At 37.6% G+C, this 22,664-nt stretch overlaps 1 protein-coding gene and 1 long non-coding RNA gene across 2 annotated transcripts in view; one reads left to right on the top strand and one right to left on the bottom strand.

Moving 5' to 3' along the window:
• The window catches only part of LOC141378404 (uncharacterized), a 154,777-nt gene that overhangs the window by 17,352 nt on the left and 114,761 nt on the right, over positions 1 to 22,664 (bottom strand). The gene's annotated exons all lie outside the window — the stretch shown is intronic.
• Positions 440 to 22,664, top strand: kcnk5a (potassium channel, subfamily K, member 5a). The gene is made up of 5 exons (NM_001037401.2): positions 440 to 906; positions 16,106 to 16,217; positions 18,448 to 18,614; positions 18,697 to 18,865; positions 21,631 to 22,664. The coding sequence occupies exons 1-5, from the start codon at positions 721 to 723 to the stop codon at positions 22,536 to 22,538; spliced, it is 1,542 nt and encodes a 513-aa protein (NP_001032478.2). The 5' UTR covers positions 440 to 720; the 3' UTR covers positions 22,539 to 22,664.

The following is a 22,664-nucleotide window of genomic DNA, read 5'->3' as shown; positions in this document are numbered from 1 at the left end:
AAGAAAAAAAATATTATCAGACATACTGTGAACATTTCCTTGCTCTGTTAAACATCATTTGGGAAATATTAAAAAAGAAAAAAAATCAAAGGGGGGCTAATAATTCTATCTATCTATCTATCTATCTATCTATCTATCTATCTATCTATCTATCTATCTATCTATCTATCTATCTATCTATCTATCTATCTATCTATCTATCTATCTATCTATCTATCTATCTATCTATCTATCTATCTATCTATCTATCTATCTATCTATCTATCTATCTATCTATCTATCTATCTATCTATCTATCTATCTATCTATGTGAAATGTTGGGATGAATGCCATAAGAAGAATGTGAAATTGAAACGAAGCAAAAAGTTGAAATGAAAGACTGAAGGAGAGGGGTGTCTTTAGTGGGTGGATCTTGGCCAACTTCCTTTTCTCGTGGTTTGTTGAACAACAGATGAGACAAGTTTCATCAGAGCGCAGCGTTATCACTGCGAGAGGCGCACGTGGACGGCAAACAAATAAAAAAGCGTTTCATTTGCTGAATGCACAGTTTCACACTGTTTACAATTATTTGTATTGCACTGTCGCGTTTATGTAAAGAGTGAACCGTATTTTCATTCAGGAATATGTAAGGACGAGTTGGAGCTTGCCCGAATTAATGACTGAAAATGTGCGCGCTCTTAATTTGTTTTTAAGAGTCGCTCCACATCGCTCGTGTTCATTATGGTGGACAAGGGACCTCTTCTGACTTCTGCTATCATTTTCTACCTGTCGATTGGGGCAGCAATATTCCAAGTCATCGAAGAACCGAACTGGGAGATCGCCGTGAGGAAATATAGAGCAGACAAGGAGAGCATATTGAAACAATACCCCTGCCTTACCAAGGCTGACCTGGACTACATTCTAGAGGTAGGAATGAAGTCCAGTTAAAGGCATCAGTTAAACAAAATTAATTGTTGAAACTCGTTCTTCTGTTGACAGTCCTATATGTCATTATAGCCTTTGGAGATTCAAGTAGCCTGTAGGAGGAAGTGGAGGAAGATTTTTTTATGAGTCAGCTGGAATGATATCCTTCTTGGACTGTGTGTGCGTTCTTTGCTCTACTCGCACCTGCTCTTTTAGAGAAGTTAGCTGTTATTCATTAATGGGCAGATCAACTATTCAAAATATTCGCACTCTAACTATCTTCTCTTGCTTTGTAGTGGTGTTAAAGCATAAAAGTTGAGGCAGTTATCATAGTAAGGGACTATTTAGGGAACAAAACAGCAACGATTTTTAAAAATTAATGTTTGGGATTATGAATGTACTAGTAAAATGGGGCAGTAAAGAGTTTGCCAAATGTTTATTCTTTTGTGAATTGTCTGAATTAGTATGATTCCAGTATTTAGAAATGTGAAAAATAAAGAAAAACGATAACGAAAATAAAATGTAGGCTACTTAGCGCCATTCTTCAACTACAGGCACTTGTGAAGTTAAAAATGAACTTGTTCAAAATGAACGCAACACAGCCTCTTAAGTTTAAACAATTTGTCTAGTTTTAAGATCTGTAAGAGGACAAACTTGCATAAAAAGAGAAAAAAAAATTCCATCGTGAACTGAACAAATCTCAATATTTACTGTAGCTTTTATTTCTAAATGAAACTAATTATGGCAGTCAAACTTTGTCTAAGATCATTTTTGTATCTAGTTTAACTAATCTTTCTACAATATATACAATATTTATACATTTGTCAACGAAATAATCGAGTTGTATGCTGAATTGTACACCTGTCACACTCTAAAATTTAATATTAATGTGGTTAAGAGCTTATTGGAAAATAAATAAACTGTATTTGTACATTAAATAGAGCATCAACTTATACATTGTGCATACACTTTTAATGTGTGATGAGAACTTCTTAAATGTGTGTGGTGATGGAAATGAAAGTAGTGAAAAGGCAGAAATGACAATGGGGGAAATGACATTTCAACAGTTTATTTTGAAAAAGAAAAAAAGCTTCACCAATTATCTTTGAATTGATACTAGCCTTTCATGTGGACAAAACACTCTTATTTACCTTAATTTTGTTTGGTTCTTAAAAACATTTTTGAAGGTAAAACATAGAAATGACATAAAATAAGCGTATTTAGCATATCAAGCAATATTTACCTTGATTTTTCTTCGTGTTTTTGATGATAATTTAAATTTCCTCCATCTTGAACATGTTCTCAAATGGTACTATTCATTTTCATAGAAACAACCAAAATAATCTCAAAACAAACTTTTTAAAGCGACATTACAGTGTTGTGCTGGAAATGATACTGATATTGTGCGACAGCTATATTTTGTATGAATAATAATAGTGATAATAGTGTCACATTAATAACTATAAAATATTTAAATGATTTCACTAGTGCTTAATTAGGACACATTAATAGATACCAGATAAATAATCTTTTAAAATGTTATTTTCATTGTTGAAGTTTAAAAATCAAGGTGAAAACAGTGATTTTGACACCTAAATGGAGGTTGAATATGAAAAAAATATAATAGAAAGCTAATACGTTTATTTTTAAAGTAGGTCTTATTGTTAGTTTGAAAAAGAAAGAGGAATTTGAACAAAATTATCATATATCCAAAAATATATATCTAAGCCAGGGGTCACCAACATGGTGCCCATGGGCACCAGGTAGCCCGCTAGGTTCACATTAGTTGCCCGCTGGCCTGTTCTAAAAATAGCACATATGAGTAAGCTGCATCTAATATTTTTATAGGTATTCGTTTTAAATCACACTTGCATTGGTGTACATTTGAAGTTATAAATTTAAAAAAACTTTAAAAACAATTTCAGACAAATGAAGTGTTGCATATTGATATTTATCTAACTTGTTAAATCATTATTGACAACTACTGTGAGAAATCATTAACATGATCAATGTCTTCTCATAGATGAATATTATTATTAATTATTAATAATAACATAAAATTAAAAATCAATTAAGAAAAGTGTGTTATTTAATAACTGGTAGCCCTTCACACTAATCGGTACCCAAGAAGTAGCTCTCAGTTTCCAAAAGGTTGGTGACCCCTGATCTAAGGACATAAAAGTGGCGGTAGTTAAAGAATTACCCATAAACAAATTACTGTAAAGTTGGGTTTATATTCGTACATTCATTCAGTGACAATTTGCGACAATAGAGGTAATGTCGGTTTTATATTCTCACATTCATTCATTTAGTAGTCTCTATTGTTTACTGTTACTTTGAAAATTCGATCGGATTTAACATGCAAGTATGACTTGAGAACAACATTAGCACTGTTTATTTGACTGTGAACAATGTTGTACTTTGATAGTCATTTGTTGCTAATATGATTTCAGTATGTATCATTTGCAAAGAATACTTTTCTGAAATTATATTATTAAGGAGAAACTCTGAATTTGTGAATATAAAACCAACTTTCCCTCAATTTTGCTCTACTCGCACTTTCATTCATTCATTTTCTTGTCGGCTTAGTCCTTTTATTAATCCGGGGTCGCCACTGCGGAATGAACCGCCAACTTATCCAGCAAGTTTTTACGCAGCAGATGCCCTTCCAGCCGCAATCCATCTCTGGGAAACATCCACACACTCATTCATACACTACGGACAATTTAGCCTACCCAATTCACCTGTACCGCATGTCTTTGGACTGTAAGGGAAACCGGAGTACCCGGAGGAAACCCACGCGAAGGCAGGGAGAACATGCAAACTCCACACAGAAACGCCAACTGAGCCGAGGTTCGAACCAGCGACCTTCTTGCTGTGAGGCGACAGCACTACCAACTGCACCACTGCCTTGCCACTCTATTCGCACCTGCGATTTTAGGACGTTACATTTATGTTATTCATTAATGGGTAGATAAACTATTCAAAAATGTTTGCACTCCAACTATCTTGCGTTGTAGTGGTGTTAAAACATAAGTTGAGACAATTATTAATTCATGACAGTTTGATAAACATTGAAACATTATTATTCATGTTAAGTGACTATTTAGGGAACACAACAAATTACTTTAGTGATATTAGGGTGTGTGATTAGGGTAATTACTAGTGAAATTGGGCAGTAAAGGGTTTGCTACATGCTTATGATTATATGGTGAATTGTATGAACTATATAGTATGATTCAGTTGCTTGTATTTAGAAATGAGGAAAAATAAATAACATGTATACTATCTAAACAACTATAGAGGTAAAGTTGGTTTTATATTCACACATTCAGACATTCTGCTTAATAATATAATTTCAGAGAAGCATTATTTGCTAATTCTCAATGGGGAAATCATATTAGTAGCCAATGACTATCAAAGTACAACATTGATCACAGTGAATTAAATGGTGCTAGTGTTGTTTTGTAGTAGTACTTGCATGCTAATTCAGGCCAAGCATACATGCCATTAAATAAATGAATGAATAGATGTGCAAATATAGGTCAATATTTACCTCAATACATTATTGTTCATGTTAAGTGACTATTTAGCGAACAAAACATCAACGATTTTTGTCATATTGATGTTTTGGGATTATGATATTACTAGTAAGATGGGGCAGTAAAGAGTATATGTGTTTATTCTTATGATTATCTAGTGAATTGTATGAATTCTTTTGCGTAATTCAGTTGCTTCTATTTAGAAATGGGGGAAAAAATAACGAAAATAGCATGTACATTAAACAAATTGAGGTAAAGTTGGGTTTATATTTGCACATTCATTCAGTGGCAACTTGTCACATGATCCCTACTGTATATGGTTTACCATGCTACTTTGAATATTCGCTCTGAAATCAAATGTAAGTATGACTTAAGAACAACATTAGCACTGTTTATTTGACTGTGAACAATGTTGTACTTCAATAGTCATTTGTTGCTAATATGATTTCAGTATGTATCATTTGCAAAGAATACTTTTCTGAAATTATATTATTAAGGAGAAACTCCAAATTTGTGAATATAAAACCAACTTTACCTCAATTATGAACAAGTTGTTTCTCCTGCCCCTTTCCACCAAAGTAATATTTGAGTTATTAATACAAATGTGGTCACATTTATTTTTCATTTCTTTGTTGTCTTTATTTTCAAAGCATGAGGGATTATGTGGGGCTCACCCATAGATTTACCTTCCTAGAGAGTTCAGCTCCAACCCTGATCAAACTCACCTGAACCAATTATTTAGGACATGAGGCAGGGCTTTATAATTACGAACAGGTGTGTTTGGTCAGGGTTGGAGCTAAACTCTGCAGGAAGGTTTACTCTTCAGGAACAAGTTTGGTGACGCCTAGTCTAATGTGACATTTTAGCGTGCCAGTCAGCTCAGGAAATTGTCTGGCACATTTAATACAACTACACCTTTAATACACCTGCAACCCCAGGGCAATATTGTTACAGCCTACTCATAACAAACAGTTGAGGGCTGCACAGTATATCATTTTAGCATCGATATCGCAACGTGCGGATCTGCAATAGTCACATCGCAGGACAAATTTTAACCCTATAGTAGTGTAAAAGATTGTAATTTGGGTGTGTTTTAAGGAACTGTGACTAAGATATTAAGTTATTGCAAACCTAGAAATTCAATTTATCAATGATTAAATTGCCTCTAATTATTTATACAATGAAGACAATTCAATGTTTTTTGATTAATGTTGAATTTATGTTCTTTGCTCCACAGAAACCACCAAATAGTTAATTTTTAAATCATTTTTCTATTTTAGTCATCTATGCTTGCAAATTGTTTATTATTTTTTATGCTGATGTATGAATTCTTTATAAGTAGAGTTATTTAGGTCATCTTTTGTGAAATTATATTCATATGGCCAGTTTTTTTTCCGATATCATTCAGCCATAAAACAGTTAATATAAAGTAAGCCACATAGTTTATATTAGGGCTCACCAACCTTTTTGAAACTGAGAGCTACTTTTTGGGAATCAATTAATTTGAAGGGCTACCGGTTTGATACACAGTTCTCAAATAACAAATTTGCTCATTTGCAAATTTTTATTCTAGATTTTTAAATCAATTATTTGATTGTTTTTATAAATGATTTTAATGACTATAAGGATTTTTATAACCATCTAAGTTTTTTAACATAACCTTTGATGCACCACTTGCTTTTGTTCATATTTCGGACAGTTTTATCTGTTAAAGTTAATAACAGGAGAACATGGGTTACTCTACAAATATATATATTTTATTATGGCAAGAATAAAAGCAAAAAAAAAAAAAAAAAGTACACTTACTAATCAATACAGATGTTTAAATAGATTTAGCCCACTCCACAATTCACACATTATTGTCTGGCTAGTTTCTGTCCTCTACTTATGCTAATATTCCTGACCATTATCAACAATAAAGGCTAGAAAAACAGGCATGAGTATATTGTAAACCCATAGGTTCAAATATTCCTTTCTAGTTATCAAAGAAATGATTCGTTCCTTAATTATAGTTTTGCTACTATTAAATTGTTTAAAATTCAGAATTAAGCGTTAGGGGTGTAACGATTTATCGTGGTACGATTTATTGCGATGCAAAAATGTCACAATATGCATCGTGGCGTTATGACGTTTTGATTAGGATATGACGTCCGTTTTCTCTTATTAGTTGAGCTGTTTGCACGTGAGCTACGTTTCACCTGCTGTCGCACGTGAGTTCAGATTGCAGCAGCAGTAATGTTAGCAGACCAAGATGAGTGGAGTTGAAATAGAGGATGGCCCATCCTCTCAAAATCAGACGTCTGGCAACATTTCGGTTGTCCAGTCATTGCTTTAGACTCGTCCGCTTTTTGACACTCATACTGGGTCAAACATAGCGGAAGTTTTATAGTCTTCACAGTGATTTACATACTTTGCACAGTGACATGGATACCTCCTAATGGTGTTGGAAGAGTCACATACTGTATTTATAAGGTACTAATCACCCTAAAATATAATTCTGTCTTCATATAATGATGTATTGGCGGCCGCAAAATCACACATGACGTGAGCTGACCGTGAGCTGTTACTACAGAGGGCGGACTATAATAGACGTGCGCGCATCTGCTTCAGTGAACAGAACCGGCAGGTTGTGACTAACAGGTAATTAAGTAATAAACAACATTCAGTTTGTGGAACAGAGTGATCGTTTAAGAGCCGCGTGGGAAGTATGAACAGCCCTTAGCAGTGGAAATGAAACCGAAAACGTACACATTATTTAAATAATCATATCGCATTTTAGAGTTATGATTACGACGAACATGAACTCTTTTGAGTAAAGAGGTACACAAAAATGCATGTCAACATGATACACTTAATAGCGCCGACATCAGCGACGCCGAAGAAATAGTAAACCTGCCTAAACTGCTGAAAAGAGCCACGACTGTCCTGTGTAATAAAAAGACAGCCACCCTGTCACTCATCATGCCCAACATGAAGACAGCCATCCATAAAAACCTCTCAGACAGATACACATAAGTTCAGGATTATCTTATAGAACTGCTGATTACCTGGAAATGTGGATTTCTTTTTTTTTTTTGCACACACAAAAAACGCAAGTGACCAAGCAAAGCCTTAAGCTCTTAATGTTAAATTCAATTGAATAGAAAGCTATTTTTTTGCACTTGTACTTAAATTGTTCCTTAATTTTGTCTCTGTCATTTCAATAATAATATATAAGAAGTTTTTTAATCGTTATATTTTCCAGAGACAGGCCTGTTTAATTTATTTTCTTAAAGAAGGTTCAGAAACAAAAGAAATACATAAAAAATAGTTTACCTGGTAATTAAATTTTTTTAATAAAATTTGCATTTCAGTTTAATTTTCAATTTTTACTCTAAATATCGTGATGCATATCGAACCGTGAACATTATATCATGATACACATTGTATCGTGAGCTCAGTGTATCGTTACACCCCTATTAAACGTATACATCAGTAGGTCACACTTTACAATAAGGTTCATTAGTTAATGTTAATTAATGCATTTACTAACATGAACAAACAACGAACAATACATTTACTACAGTATTTGTTCATGTTAGTTAACGTGAGTTAATGAAAATACAGTAGTTTATTGTTAGCTAACTCACGGTGCAATAACTAATGTTTACAAGCATGGACTTGGATGTTAATAATGCATTAGTAAATGTTCAATTATGATTAATAAATGCTGTACATGTGTTGTTCATGTTTAGTTCATGTTAGTAAATGCATTAACTAATGAACCTTATTGTAAAGTGTTACCCATCAGTGTTAAACCCATGAATGGTGGAAAAACCTATTTCTGTAATTGTGTACCTGAGTCTCCACTTTTGCCATGGCCTCTTTTGGCTTTAACAAACTTATCCCTCAGGTTCTTTCCTAACCTTTTAACAAAAACTTTCCTTCTTTCCCATGGCTGTTGCAAACCAAGAAGAAACCAATCATTTGGTAATCTCTATGATCACAGATCATAAAGGTGTCTGCACAGTAATACTGTTTCAGACAAAATCTCCTCAAGGTGATTCATATTCAAACTGTTCGCTCGAGTCTCAAAAAAACCATGCGCTCCGCCGGTCGAAATCATGTCGTGCGCACCCAAAGCGAACCTCCGGAAACTCTGCAATGATGTCACATTTGCCGCGTGCACTCAACCAAACATGCAGATGCGTAAAGTATAAACCAGAGCTGTGTCCCCAATCGCATACTTATGCACTAATTCACACCATTTTGTAGTATAAATAGTGTAAGTAGTGCGTTCATACTGAAAACTCTAAAAATAATAAGTGCACTTTAAATACCTGGATGATGCACTCATTCAGCCAGTAAAATGTGATGATGGACACTTCACGCACTCAACGACCGCAGCTTTGCTCACGTAGCAGAAGGGGCGGAGCTATCAGGTGCACATGTTGGATAACTTTATTTATTTTGGATGGTGAAAGCAAATTCTCCTATGAGAGTGATTATAGTGCCTCCCGATGGTGAATGTGGCTATGCTCACGGCAGGTATTATTTGATAGTTTGTCTATTTATTTCACTGATTTGGCGACCGTCAAACGTCATCAGGGAAACGGTTTGAATTTCCGCTTAGTAAAAAAAAAAGTAGTGTGCTATTTCGGACGACATACATGAGTGTTTAAGTGCACAAGTACATAGCGCATGAGTGCATAGTCTGTCATTTGAGATGCAGCACAGGCTTAAGAACAATCTCTCATAACTAGGGTTCTGTACCGAAACCCTAACCGGTGTGTAGCTTTGAGGTAGAGGTCTGCATTCCCGCGGCTGTCCCGCGGGCGCCGCGGGACCCGACCAGATTTCTACGGCGCGGGTATAAATTTCCGAATAAATCACGGGAACGGTCGGTAACGGGTTTAATTTGGGACGGGAGCGGGCTGTCTAGCAATATCGCTCCCGACTCCCGAGTGAGCACGCGTATGTATGTGTGTAAATGAAATAGCGCGATGCTGTGTTTAGCTTGTTTGTTGCAGTGTGTGTGTGTATGTATGCGCACGCGCGAATGAGAGGTGTGTGTGTGTGTGTGTGTGTGTGTGTGTGTGTGTGTGTGTGTGTGTGTGTGTGTGTGTGTGTGTGTGTGTGTGTGTGTGTGTGTGCGCGTGCGTGCGTGCGCGCGAATGAGAGATAGAGCTTTGCCTGTGTTTGTGCTTGGTGCTTATGAGTGTGTGTTAGAGGGCGCGCGCGCGCGAATAGAGAGAAAGCTTTGTCTGTGTGTGTGTGCTTGGTGCTGTGCGTGTGTGTGTACAGCTTGTTATAGGCTGTCTGGACAGTATAACTGGGTGATTTTCGGTTTTGTTCTCCCCCCGCTCTTTAGCGGGATCGAGCGCGGTGGATAGAAAAGGGGGCGGGTCGGGCAGCGGGACATCAAGTGCTTAATATAAGCGGGAGCGGTCGGGTTCCGGCTAAAACCTGGCGAGTGCGGGCGGGAGCGGGATTCAAAATTTAGTCCCGCGCAGATCTCTACTTTGAGGGATACAGACACTGTCAGCCTTAGGCTTTTGTTCTTGTTGCTAGGAAACACACACACACACACACAATGTGTGCAGTACAGCGTACCTGGTGAGCGCCTCATTCAGATTAATCAAATTTGCATAAACTAAGCAGTCTAAAGTATGGCTATTTTTTACATGCAAGGATTCTGACATGTAAGGGGGTAATATGTCAAACCTAATGACACATGTGAGGGCTCAGGAAATCAACTTAAAGGCAGAGGAATGTGCGTGCTGTCTGTGACACCATCTGACATCATTTTTTAGAACAGGCCTGCGGGCAACTCGTGATCCGTGTCTGTGACCCCTGGTTTACATGAAGTACCAGACAAGTTTGTAGAGTTGTTCATTGGCTTAAATGGATACGTACGCACATGCATACAAGAACGTAAATCAGGTAGCTTTGTACTCTAATGAATTTCATTGTAATTATAAATGTTTGAATAATTACTTTAAAAAACCCTCTTTCTTAAAAATCATGTACTATGTTTAAGATGGATGAGAAAAAATTCCCTTTTTATTAACGCTAAGTTGTAAAGATTTTAACCATTTTTTTTTTCTCAATAAGCCGATTTCCTGGGGCCTCATGTACGAAGACTTGCGTGGAAATCTTACTAAAACATTGCGTACGCACAAAGCTGTAAATGTGCGTACGCAGAAAAAAAATCAGATGTATGAAACACTGCGTACGCCGAATCTCACGCATATTCTTTTGTACATCTGAATGAACGTAAAACTGAGCACAACATGCACGAGCACAAAACTCCTCCCTGCCTCCTCCCCCGTATGAATATGCTAATGACTATGCTAATGGGAAAACCCAACGAAAAAGCAATGGCAAAATCAAGCAAAAAGAGAAACTTTGAACAGAATGTGAATTGGAGGTGCTGCTTTCGGAGGTAGACCGGAGAAAAGCGCTGTTATTTGCAAGTTTGTTCTCCGGAATTAACAACAAAAGAAAAAAATAGAGTGGGGAGAGTTTAGCTGATGCGGTTAACACAGTTGGGTCTGAACATCGCACTGAGTGCATAAAAAAAAAGAAATAGTGAGGTTTATATCTGTAAAATGTTGCAGGATGCTCAACAGTCTCAGTGGCGCTACTCGTAAGACACATGTGATCATGAATTGATACATTCGAGCATGAACTCGGCTCGAATCCAGCATCTGATGAACTCTTTCTTGTTTTTTCCCCTGCTACATATCAGATTTTGCCAACTATTTATCACGAGAAAGACAAGTAGGAATCATCAATAAGTTCATATCAATAAGCATCATATTTTATTTGCACATTTATTGAATGGAAATGTTTCTGATTCCCGCATGCAAATTCATCTTCAGATAGTGTCTTTATAGCAATGTGCGTGCGGGAGATCGCTCAGATTACATTGGGAAAACAGGCGACTGCTGCAAATTGTGCTTTAATGTTTAGCTGGTTAAATGTATGGTATGGAAACCTTATATACCTGCTAGATGAACCTGTCTCATACAGCTGCCATTGCAAGGCTCAGACACTTTGTAGAGAGGAATTTAACACAACTGCCTCTAGGAGTCGCCAATGGAAATAAAACAGACACGCACAAAAAATGTGCGTACGCCAGCCAGAAAGCTGCCGTGAAGCTGCGCACATTCCCACGTTCAGTTCATTGTTAGTAAATCCAAATGTGAGCGATTCTGAGCGTGAAACCTGGCGTACGCAAAGTTTTTGTGCGTACGCAGCGTTGATACATGAGGCCCCTGGTCTGGTGGTGGCACTAGTTTAGCTTAGCATAAATCTTTGAATGGGATTAGACAATTTGCTTTTTGCTTTAAAATGATTTTTCCAGCTGGTGTCAGGAGGATTTCTTACAAGTAAATATTCTTAAGACTAAAGAGATGACTATTGATTTTAATCGTAAGAGGAGACTGATTAAGGGTAAGCTAACTAGTATTAATGGAGTGGGAGTTGAGAGTGTTGATCAGTGTAGGTATTTGGGAACTGTTTTAGATAATAAATTGTCCTTTTTTGTTAATACTAATATGTTGTGTAAGAAGGGGCAACAACGACCATATTGTTTACAGAAATTAAGATCTTTTAATATAGACAAGTCGCTCATGTGCATATTTTACATTTCAAACATTCAGTCACTGTTATCTTTTTCTTTGCTTTGTTGATTCAATTCTCTAAGTGTGAAAAATAAGAGTTGTCTGGAGAAAACTGAACCTAGGAGGAAAAATAACAGGGAGAAAACAGATGCCCATGGCTCAGTTATACCATAGTCAAGTTTTAAGTAAAGCTCAGAGTATTCTGTCAGATGAGTGCCATCCTATGCACCACGAGTGTTATCTTCTCCCTTCTGGTATTCGATACAGAACACCTATTAGTAAAACAAAAATCGGTTTAAACTTTCATTCATCCCCTCAGCTGTAAAGTTTTTAAATTTAGGGTAGAATTTGTATTGTATAATGTGCTTGTGTGTATTATGTGTGACATGCTTGTATACTGCAACCAAATTGCCTTCGGGAAATGAATAAAGACTGACTGACTGAATTTAACTTATTTTTAATAAAGCTAGAGTCTTCTGTAGGTACATTGTGTACTAAGAGTAATGGAATAGTAATTTTTTCTTAGCGGTTATCACTAAAACTAAATTCTAATTCTGGCCCTAATAATAAAGGAATTTTACTGACGAACCATGCCCGGACCAGCCACAATGATACTATAATTATAATTGATATTATAAATATTTTATTATGCATTGCTTGAATTAAAAAAAATAAATAAAAAAAAACACTTGAGAGAGCCTCTTAGAACCAAAGGGGACACAAGAGATGCGCTATTACATATGTCTCAAACTCAATCCCTGTAGGGCCGCAGCTCTGCACAGTTTTGCTCCAATCCTAATCAAACACAGCTGATGCAACGAATCAAGGTGTTGAGACTCTTGTGAACAACTTGATTATTTGGATCAGCTGTGTTTAATTAGGGTTGGAGCAAAACTGTGCAGAGCTGCGGCACTCCAGGAACTGAGTTTGAGACCCATGCTTTATTAAATAACTAAACAGATATAGTATTATTTGATGTATGCAACCAAGAAACCAACCTTTTCTATTCAGAGAATTACAGGTTGTAATAGTCCTTTATAAATGATTAATTAATCCAGGGGTCATCAATCTCGGTCCTGGAGCGCCGGTGTCCTTGCAGGGTTTTGCTCCAACTTGCTTCAACACACCTGCCTGGATGCTTCAAGTATACCTAGTTAGACCTTGCTTAGCTTGTTCAGGTGTGTTTAATTAGGATTGGAGCTAAGATCTGTAGGACACCGGCCCTCCAGGAACAAGTTTGGTGACCCCTGAATTAATCAAATACATAATCTAATGTTAGGAATCAAACTATATACTGAAAAAGAAGCATAATGCTCACTGCAAACTAAGCTGAGGGACTCATTTTCTATATAAACTATAAACATACAAACATATTTGTAAAATAAGCCTACATTTTTTGTTTTTAAGTGGCGTGTTCCTTTTAAGATTTTAAGTTAATAGTTGTCTTGTTATCGTCTCAATGTTAGGAGTGTCTAAGTCAGTGACTCTTCATAACAGTACTTCTTTGTTAAATTATTAACTTCTATCTATGCTCAGGGTTAACAGCATTTGGATTGTAATCTTTGTATGAATCCGAAAGCAATGTCTTGAAAGCAATAAGTGCCATGTGTAAAGTTGTTCAGCTGAAGTGGAACAGGTTGTTCTTGTTGATTAAGGTGTTGGCAAGGAATGCATTTTGTTGTAATCCAGAATGTGGTGCAGGTGTGATACTTATTTTGTAAAAGTAAACAGAAGAAACTGCAGATAAATAACCTGTTTAAGTGGTTAAAGATCAATGTATCTGCTTCTTTTGCCTTCGATATGAAAGAATCACATAAAGGCAAAATATAGCCATATTTTTTATAACATATTATGTAAAACCAATAACACTCTACCCAACTGCTGAGACTGGATTATATAATTTATTGCATAAACTGAAGTGCATTCACCAGCTGATAAAGTGAGCAAAACTGTTTACTACTGTGCACCCAAAAGCTATTTTCCAAAACAGAAGAGAAAACTTTAAAGTTTAAAAATGAAGATCCCATTTTAGTGCCCTTTATACCCATGAACTTATATGGTAACTACTAGATTTGTAAAAAGTATATACACAGTATACTGCATGTACACATTGGTACATAGTAGCTTCATGTGTAATAGTGGCATAATTACTTGCATGTAACAACCTACTGAAAGGCATGTATAAGTACAAATGTGTAACAGGACACCTTTTTGCCAACCCCCCCACACCCCATTGGCTAAACTATTTATTTTTTAAACATGTATATTCATGCAACTAACCCATTTTATATTCATTTGGTATCTTTACCAAGTATTAACAAAAATAATAATAAAAAGGAAAGTTCTGGTATCAGATTCTTTCTTTAAAAACCACTTTAGTTTAAAGGTGCAGTAGGTTAGATTGACACCCAGTGGTTAAACTAGGTATTGGAGTCCAAAAAATAAATACAAATCTCCTTCACTCAGAACCCTCCTTGTGTGACATGTTTGATTATCATAATGTGTCCTGACTATTTACAATAAAAGGAGTCTTTTCCATGTTAAAAGGCAACATTCACCTTAATTTCTATTTTAGAAATGGTTTCTATTTCTCGCAAAACACATTTGTTTTCTACATTTTCACTGCGCTTCTAAAAATGTTTAATGTGCTCCTAAAGTTTTCAGCTTAGAAGCGCATATGCTACTCCTGAAACAAAAATAAAAAAATAAGCGTCAAGCCCTGGAAATGGAGTGGGAAATGTAGTTATTCTTTTAGTTAGGTATTTGTTTTCTGCCCTGTATTAGAGTTAAATTTATTTTGTTTGCACTATTTTTTGTGGATAGTAAATGCAACAGTCTCATTCTTTCGGGCAGTGTGTGAGAAATTGAAACTTTGGACACTCTAACTTTAGCAATATTTTTTTTTCTTATGTTCCTGCTCTCAACTGTTTCTACAATTTGCTGGTAGTAAAAAATTAAATAACAGAAGTGACCTTTAGGGCCTACTTTTAGGCCCGTTTCCTGGATCGTTTGAGAAGTGTGAGAGCGCTGAATCGGGCTCAAGCACGGTTCACTTGGCCGGCCCTGGCCCGGTTGGAAGAGGTGTGCCTGAGCCCGGTTCACTTGGGCTTTGGCGCGGTACGCTTGTGTGTGAGTGCAAAACGCGCCAAAGCCCAAAACTGAAAGCGAGACGTGACTTTTAAGGCACTGTTTCATATGGATTTATTAATAATTCTTACTGTTCAGTGAACGCAAACTGCCGTAGTTTATTAAAGAAGCAAACCCCTCACTGCACGACAGCTGCGCGCCTTCAGCAGACCTCCTCATTCTTGCAGCACGAGAGCTTTATGATTGTTTATGAGCGCCAAAAGTGGCGGATCTGTTCGGCGAAATATCTGACTGCGTGTCCCCGCATCCCTAAGGACTGTTTGGCGAAATATTTGACGACATATCAAACGACTGAAACGATATAACTAGAGAAATCTCCACTGTGCTGCTGAGTGAGAGGGTGCTTCTCACTGAACAGCGCAGCAGCGATGACATAAGCGTGCCGAAGCCTGTTTGTGGTGTGAGCGCGGGCCGTCGGGGGAGATGGGAGGGGGGGACAAGCGTGCTTTGGCCCGGTTCGAGGCAACTGTACCTAGTGTGAGTACGGCCTTAATTACTATTTTGGACTTAAAAAATTATATTTTTGTTTATTCAATTAAGATATTTTTCATATTTAATCTTCAATTCTTTTTTTATGTATTCTTATGTAAAAGGTTTACATTTATGCAATCAATAGTTAATAAATTGGTCGTTTTGGTTTGTTCTGAGTTTGATCTAGCCATTCGTACATTCCACTCAACAAAATTGGTAAAGTACTCCTGATTTGTGGTGAATTTTGTATGGGTAAGTACTGAAGGCTGCAATATCGGTATCGTATCGGAAGTTAAAACGTTGTATCGGGACATCACTAATTTCACTCAATAATCATTTCATTAGAGCATTAATCGATGTAAGAGATATTGTAAGAGATCATGCAAACTTTAAGTGTGTGGCTGATGTTATCAATTTGATTAATTTTAAAAATAGGTGGTGTCCGATGCTGCAGGACAAGGCATCACCATCACAGGCGACAAAACCTTTAACAACTGGAACTGGCCCAATGCTGTCATCTTTGCAGCCACAGTGATCACAACTATAGGTAAGAATCATGAAGAATAATCAAGACTTCAAGAAATATTTGCTGCCCATGTAACAAGATGTTGTTCAATTCTGCTTAACTGCAATAGTTTAGTAATTAAGGAGCCCCTATTATACATTAAAAAGTGTCATATTTTGGTTTTAAGAGTCTCCAACAACAGGCTAATATGCATGCAAGGTCAAAAAACAGTTTTATTGTCTTATAATATGCATTTATTTTTACCTAATTATCCCAACGACTCCCGAATGAATCGTTCAGCAATTCATTTGTTCCCAAACCCCTCCTTAGGATTAGACTGATGACAGTCTGTTGCGATTGGTCGCAAGGTTATTATAGTTAACGAAAACGAATGAAAAAACAAAGTAAAATGTAAAATAATTGTCGTTAACTGAAATAAAAATAAAAAGGAGTTTTTTAAAAAAGTACAACTAACTGAAACTGTATTGTTTACATACAAAACTAACTGAAACAAATAAAAAATATAGCAAAAACCTCCTTTGTTTTTGTATTTGTGAATGTATTTAAAATATAATCTTACTGTAAGCCGCTTAGAAGTAAATATAATTCGCGCTGCAGGTGTTTGACCCGTACGGCACCTCAGAGTCTGTCATCCTGCTGCCATTGGCCAGATCGAGCAGGTTCTCTTCCAGTTAGCCTCGCTGTTGCTCCTGCGACAAAAACATTGAGTGGACATAGCAGCAGCACGGTGACCGCATTAAATACAGACACTTTAAACTATTATTTTTGTGCACACATTTGTGCCCAATAATGGGTTTTATTCCTGTATCGCGATCGCGAACGAATCCTTTAACCAGATCTTCGAAGTGAACTGGTTGAACTAGTTCACCAAATCGAACTGAATCATTTGAAACGATTGCTGACTACATAATATTGAGTCCGAACAACCGCATTAAAAATCTGAACTTCCTATCACTACTGTGTGTCTAGCCTCAGAGCAGCCTTGCACACATGTACACGGGCTATCCTGTGGGCTGTTGTATTTGAATGAGGATGATTAGGTGGTTGCGGTAGATGAAAGTGTTCATGTGTTCTCTGAATACATGTTTCAAAAAATGTATAACCGAGTTTTTATTATACATTATTTATCCTTTTGATTTTGAATCTTGCACCTAACAAATATCCTCATTTAGAAAAAAAATAAATAAATAAAACCTACTGAAGCTAATAAAACCCAAACTAAAACTAAGTCATTTCAAAATAAAGAAACTAATAAAAACTAGTAAATCTGCCTCTTAAACTAATTAAAAGTAACTGAATTTGAAAACAAAAAGTCAAAACGAAATCGAAACTAAAACTAATGAAAAATCCAAAACTATTATAACCTTAATTGGTCGACAACGTTCAACGTGAGACAGAGTGAAATGCCCACCACGGCTTATCAACAATATTGAAGTAGTCAGAATGCATAGTGTTTGTGTGAGCATACCTTCCAACATTCCTGTTTTTCCCAGGAGTTTCCCGTATTTCAGACCCATCTCCCACCACCCTCCCGTTTTGAAAACTCCCATAATTTCAACCATCATCTTTGGGTAGTGAAAATAACACTAACTTTCCCCTCACACTTCCAATAATATCCAGCTGAGCACAGCGTCTTTACGACTTGATTCAACCAGGACCTGCTACAGTGTTTGTCTTTCTCTTTTTCTTTGCTACTGTTTGTGGGCGGGGTCGCAGGTTTTAATTTTCCCGGGTTTGTGCGGGCAACAATTGAGCAATGCTTAAGTTTCGTATAGACATCAGGCCGAAACGGCTTAAGACTCATTATTAAGATGATTCATTTGAAGCACTATGGGTCGACTATTACAAATGAATCAATAGTTTTAAACACTGTGCACTTTCAGATTTAAGCCTTAGCTGGATATTTCACTTCACTTAGAGCTGTTACACACTACATAAAAGGTCATTTTCAAAAACCCATAATTAGGGCTCTTTAAACTAAACCGAAACTATAATTTCTGTATATAACTTGGTTAATTTTTCTGAAACTACACCAGCATTGTATTACAATTCTGCTCCATGCCTAATTTGCTGGAAATTCCACAATCTGAAATATTTCTTTGGCTTTTTATTCTCTTTTCTTAATCTATGTTAACTGCTTTGACTCAACCTACATTGTAAAAGCACCATACCAATAAACATGGTTTAAAGATGGCCTGACTTACTGTTAGGTGAATCAGTTTCCATGAAAAATAATTGTTTATTTCTACAGGTTATGGAAATATTGCTCCAAAAACTCCTTCAGGGAGGGTTTTCTGTATATTTTATGGTCTCTTTGGAGTGCCACTGTGTTTCACTTGGATCAGTGAACTTGGAAAGTTTTTTGGTGGAAGAGCTAAACACCTCGGATGGTATCTTACAAAGAAAGGAGTAACATTGGTGAGGATTAAAATTGCATTTTGCAGATCTTTTAATAGTATTGTTTATAATTCACTAATTTGCTTTTATTTTCTTGTTAAAGCGGAAAACGCAGCTCACCTGTACAGCTGTCTTTCTGTTATGGGGTGTGCTGATCCATTTGGTGATTCCTCCATTTGTTTTCATGACTCAGGAAGGCTGGACCTATATCGAGGGCTTGTATTTTTCTTTCGTCACTTTGACAACTATTGGTTTTGGTGATCTTGTAGCAGGTGGGTGTATTTAAAATATTTAAGCTGCTTGCCATCATGCATCACATTTACAATTAAGCAGATGACATACGGGGTTGGACAATGAAACTGAAACACTGGTCAATGTAGTGTTGGAGGTTTCATGGCTAAATTTGACCAGCCTGGTGGCCAATATTCATTGATTGCACATTCCACCAGTAAAGCTACGGTCACACTAGAGTTTGTGTGTGCGAAATGGGGTATATGCCGAAGCATGCTAATAGGACTTTTAATTTGCCAGTAACTTGGGTTAAGCGCTTCCGGCGAATCGAATGGCAATGCAAAATCCGGTGCGTTTAAGGTCTGTTTTCTTTAAAAATCAGCGATCTCCACTAGCCGAGTGATATCCGATTTAAAGTGGGTCTCAGATTGTACAATAAGCACTGCATTAAATTAGGTTTCCCCTGCCATATCTTTATAATATGAGCATTTATTTTACCCCAGTATAATCAAAGGAGCTTCTGCGTTAGCCTGCTGATTCTGACGGGCGCGTGCGAGTAAACAGCTTTTTGTCTTGTTTTACGCTTGAGAAACCAAATAAATGCTAAAGTTTATTTAACCGAATGTATTTTAATGACATTACAACATCAATGCTGTATAAGGAAGCGTATAAAATGGAAAAAAGTTCACAATAACAAGTCACCAGAAGTGTATCAGCATGGGCACAGCACAAGCTCGGCATATACCCTATTCTGTCATACGTTGCGAGAGGGTGCTCGCTGCAGAGCCATCTGAGGAGAGGTGAGCTCCAGAGAGGGGGAGCATGAGCTGTCGCTCCTCCTCCTGTAAGCTGTTTTAATGCGTACTCCAACCCCACCCCTAACCCTACCCCCAGTGACATCACTCGTAGAAGAAGTGCAAAAAAGGTGGAGCTCAAGCTTAAGCTCCCCCTCTCTGGAGCTCACCTCTCCTCAAATGGCTCTGCAGCGAGCACCACTTGTACGTTGCTGCAAAAAGGGGTGGGATTAAACAAGATGATTAGACATTTAAAAAAGCTAGCAATTCCTCCATGTTTTAAATTTCTGTCCAGAGAGGTCAGGTTTTTTTTCCTCGATTGGTCTCACGCAGTCAAGTGATGCGATTTCGCAGGTCAAAGATCACCAAGCTTGAACTTTGCAATGCAACTACCTGCGAATCTTGACGCATGACCCTGCGTTTCTGGTCTGATGCATTCGCGTGCGTATGAATGGAAGTCTATGGGGAGAAAAGTCCAGTGTGACCACAGCTTAATGCCACAGTCACACAAGAGTTTGAGCTTGAGAAATTCTGTCACACGGCGCTGCGAAAAGGGGCGGGATTAAACAAGATGATTAGACATTTAAAAAAGCTAGCGATTTTATTAGGGTGTATCCATATAAATGGCCCACCCTGTATATCCATTTTCCATGAAATAGCCATAATTTGCTGATTTGGCAATAAATAAATCATAAATAAATATTTTTTTAAATTTCTGTTTTATTGCAAAAGGCAAGTTTCCTTAAAAAATAAAATATGAATATATATTTTTGCAAAACTAAATTTTATTGTTAAAGTGTAAAATAACCGACATCTGTTGCAACTAAAGTGTTAACTAAACATCAGAAAATTTAATATATACTATTTAATTTTTAATTATTGACCTTAGTTGTGCTGGTGTTTAATTCTGCAACCCCTACAAATAAAGGTTTTAGCCAAAGGAAATTGTGTTTTGCTCGACGTTATAGTTCTTTTAAAAATGAAAGTACTATTGCTAAGGTGGTAGGTCGGGAGTTAGAGGACAAATCTAAAGCCTCCTTTCCACTGCACAAGACAAACGACAAGCGACAGACCGGAAGTCATTCATTTGCAATGGAGAGCAGTTCGGGAGCTGCTTGGAGTTCCGATCATCTGAAAAAAAATCTGAGCCGAATTGAGTTGTGGATCCGTTGAAATATTTGAACTTCTGCGACTAGACCGTATGCGACCGGCCGACCGGATGTGATGTATTCCAGTGTTATCCAAGCAGGTCCGTGCGTGCGAGATGAGAAATAGGAGTTTATTTGGTTATTTTGTTGAATCGGATCACAAACTGTGGAGTGGGAAAGGGGGCGGGGTGGAGCGACAACGCGGGGAAGCCTTCACAAACCAAAAGCGGCAAGAGCGTCAAAGTAGCCAGAAGTCAATCATTTTTAACGAGAACCTGCGTGAGAAACAGCGCGGCGCATCTTCTCCTGTGTGGCCGTCGAGGAGAGTTAAAATCAAGTCAGCTTAATGGTATGAGCTATGACGCGGTTCGGCGGCAAGCAATCAGAATGAAGTAGTCCACCGCTTGAGAGGAGTTCAGAGAACACAGACCTGTGAACTTTGGTTCTGATCACAGTTGTTCCCAAGAGTTTGATTATTGCGGTTACCGGATTTGCAATTATTGAAAATCGCGACGACGTGGGGCCCCCTAATCACTCGGGCCCCCCCCCCCGCGGTGCGTGCCCTGCAGGCCCGTCTGCTACGCCACTGTTTCTAGTATTCATTCATTCCACCATGGTGAACACACAGAAAATAAAGACTCTTGCTTTTGCACTCCTTTACTTCGGACACTGCCAGGACAGCTTCTCTCCCATGGTGCAATTCTGTGCAACTGCCACAAGGGGGGCGTATTCCGACAGTCGTGTCCAAATGTCATGTGCAGTGAAAAGGCGGCTTAAGGGCCCAGGCACTTTTGCGGCCCCCAGAGATACTATTAGTGTATGCCTGTACACAGTTTTCTCAATATTTGTTTTGTTTTATTTTAGGTGTTGACCCAAATGCTGAATATCCTACTCTCTATCGCTACTTTGTTGAGGTGTGGATTTATCTTGGTCTGGCATGGCTGTCTTTGTTTTTCAATTGGAAGGTGCGTATGGTTGTGGAGGCTCACAAAGCTCTGAAGAAGCACCGTAAAAGGCGTAGGCTTTCACTGGATGAGTTACAGCTCAAGGAAAGTCATAAGACACTACACCTTCCCCCAACTCCCAATGATGTCAACATCTTCAGCTTCCTGTCCAAGAAAAAGGAAGGTTACAATGACTTAATTAAGCAAATAGGTGCTGACAAAGGAGAAAATCAGTGTGTCAGCACCATGAATAGTAGAAAGAACGCAGCCGCAAAGCGCTCAAAAAGCTGCAGCGATGCTCTCTCTATAAATGGAAATACTATTGTTAGTCTAGACGGCTCACCTCGACTGAAGCGCCATTATAGCTTCAGTGATAGAGTTGCTGTAGCACTCTCAAAATCCAAGGGCTACCTTTTTAGCCAAGAGGAATGTCTTCTCATGACTGAGAAGCTAGAGGAAGGAGATACTGACTTGCAGTGCATGGGAATGTCTGGGAATCAGTTGGACAAGGAGGCAGGAGAGAGCCATCAAGCTCTTATATATGAAGGCTGCAGAAATGGTCCGATCACCTGGGACTCCAAAGGTCACCAGACCAACATGTTTCCTAATGCTAACATAACCTTCATTGATGAGGATAATTTTGTAAACAATAACCGGGAGGATGAAAATGACTTTATGCCTAGCTTCAAATCAGATGAGCCAGATTTCAGAAAGGAAGAGGACTCAGAATCTGAAACCTCTGTATTCACCAGATGTGGCTCAGACCATGGACAATCCTATGAGCGGCTGGTGGAAGAGTATTCCAAAGAGGACAACACTGACATTTAATTGAAATTACTCTGAACCATTGTAAATTATTGTAGAAAACTATTTTATAAAGCATGTATTAAGTCTCAAAAATCTAAAATTGTTTTTCCACAAATTAAAAGGCTTCAATGTTGAGCTTTTTAACAA

The sequence above is a fragment of the Danio rerio genome, chromosome 17 (assembly GCF_049306965.1).
Source record: "Danio rerio strain Tuebingen ecotype United States chromosome 17, GRCz12tu, whole genome shotgun sequence".
Classification (NCBI taxonomy): domain Eukaryota; kingdom Metazoa; phylum Chordata; class Actinopteri; order Cypriniformes; family Danionidae; genus Danio; species Danio rerio.
The sequence above is the reverse complement of the archived record's forward strand: the minus strand, read 5'-3'. Positions and strand labels throughout refer to the sequence as shown.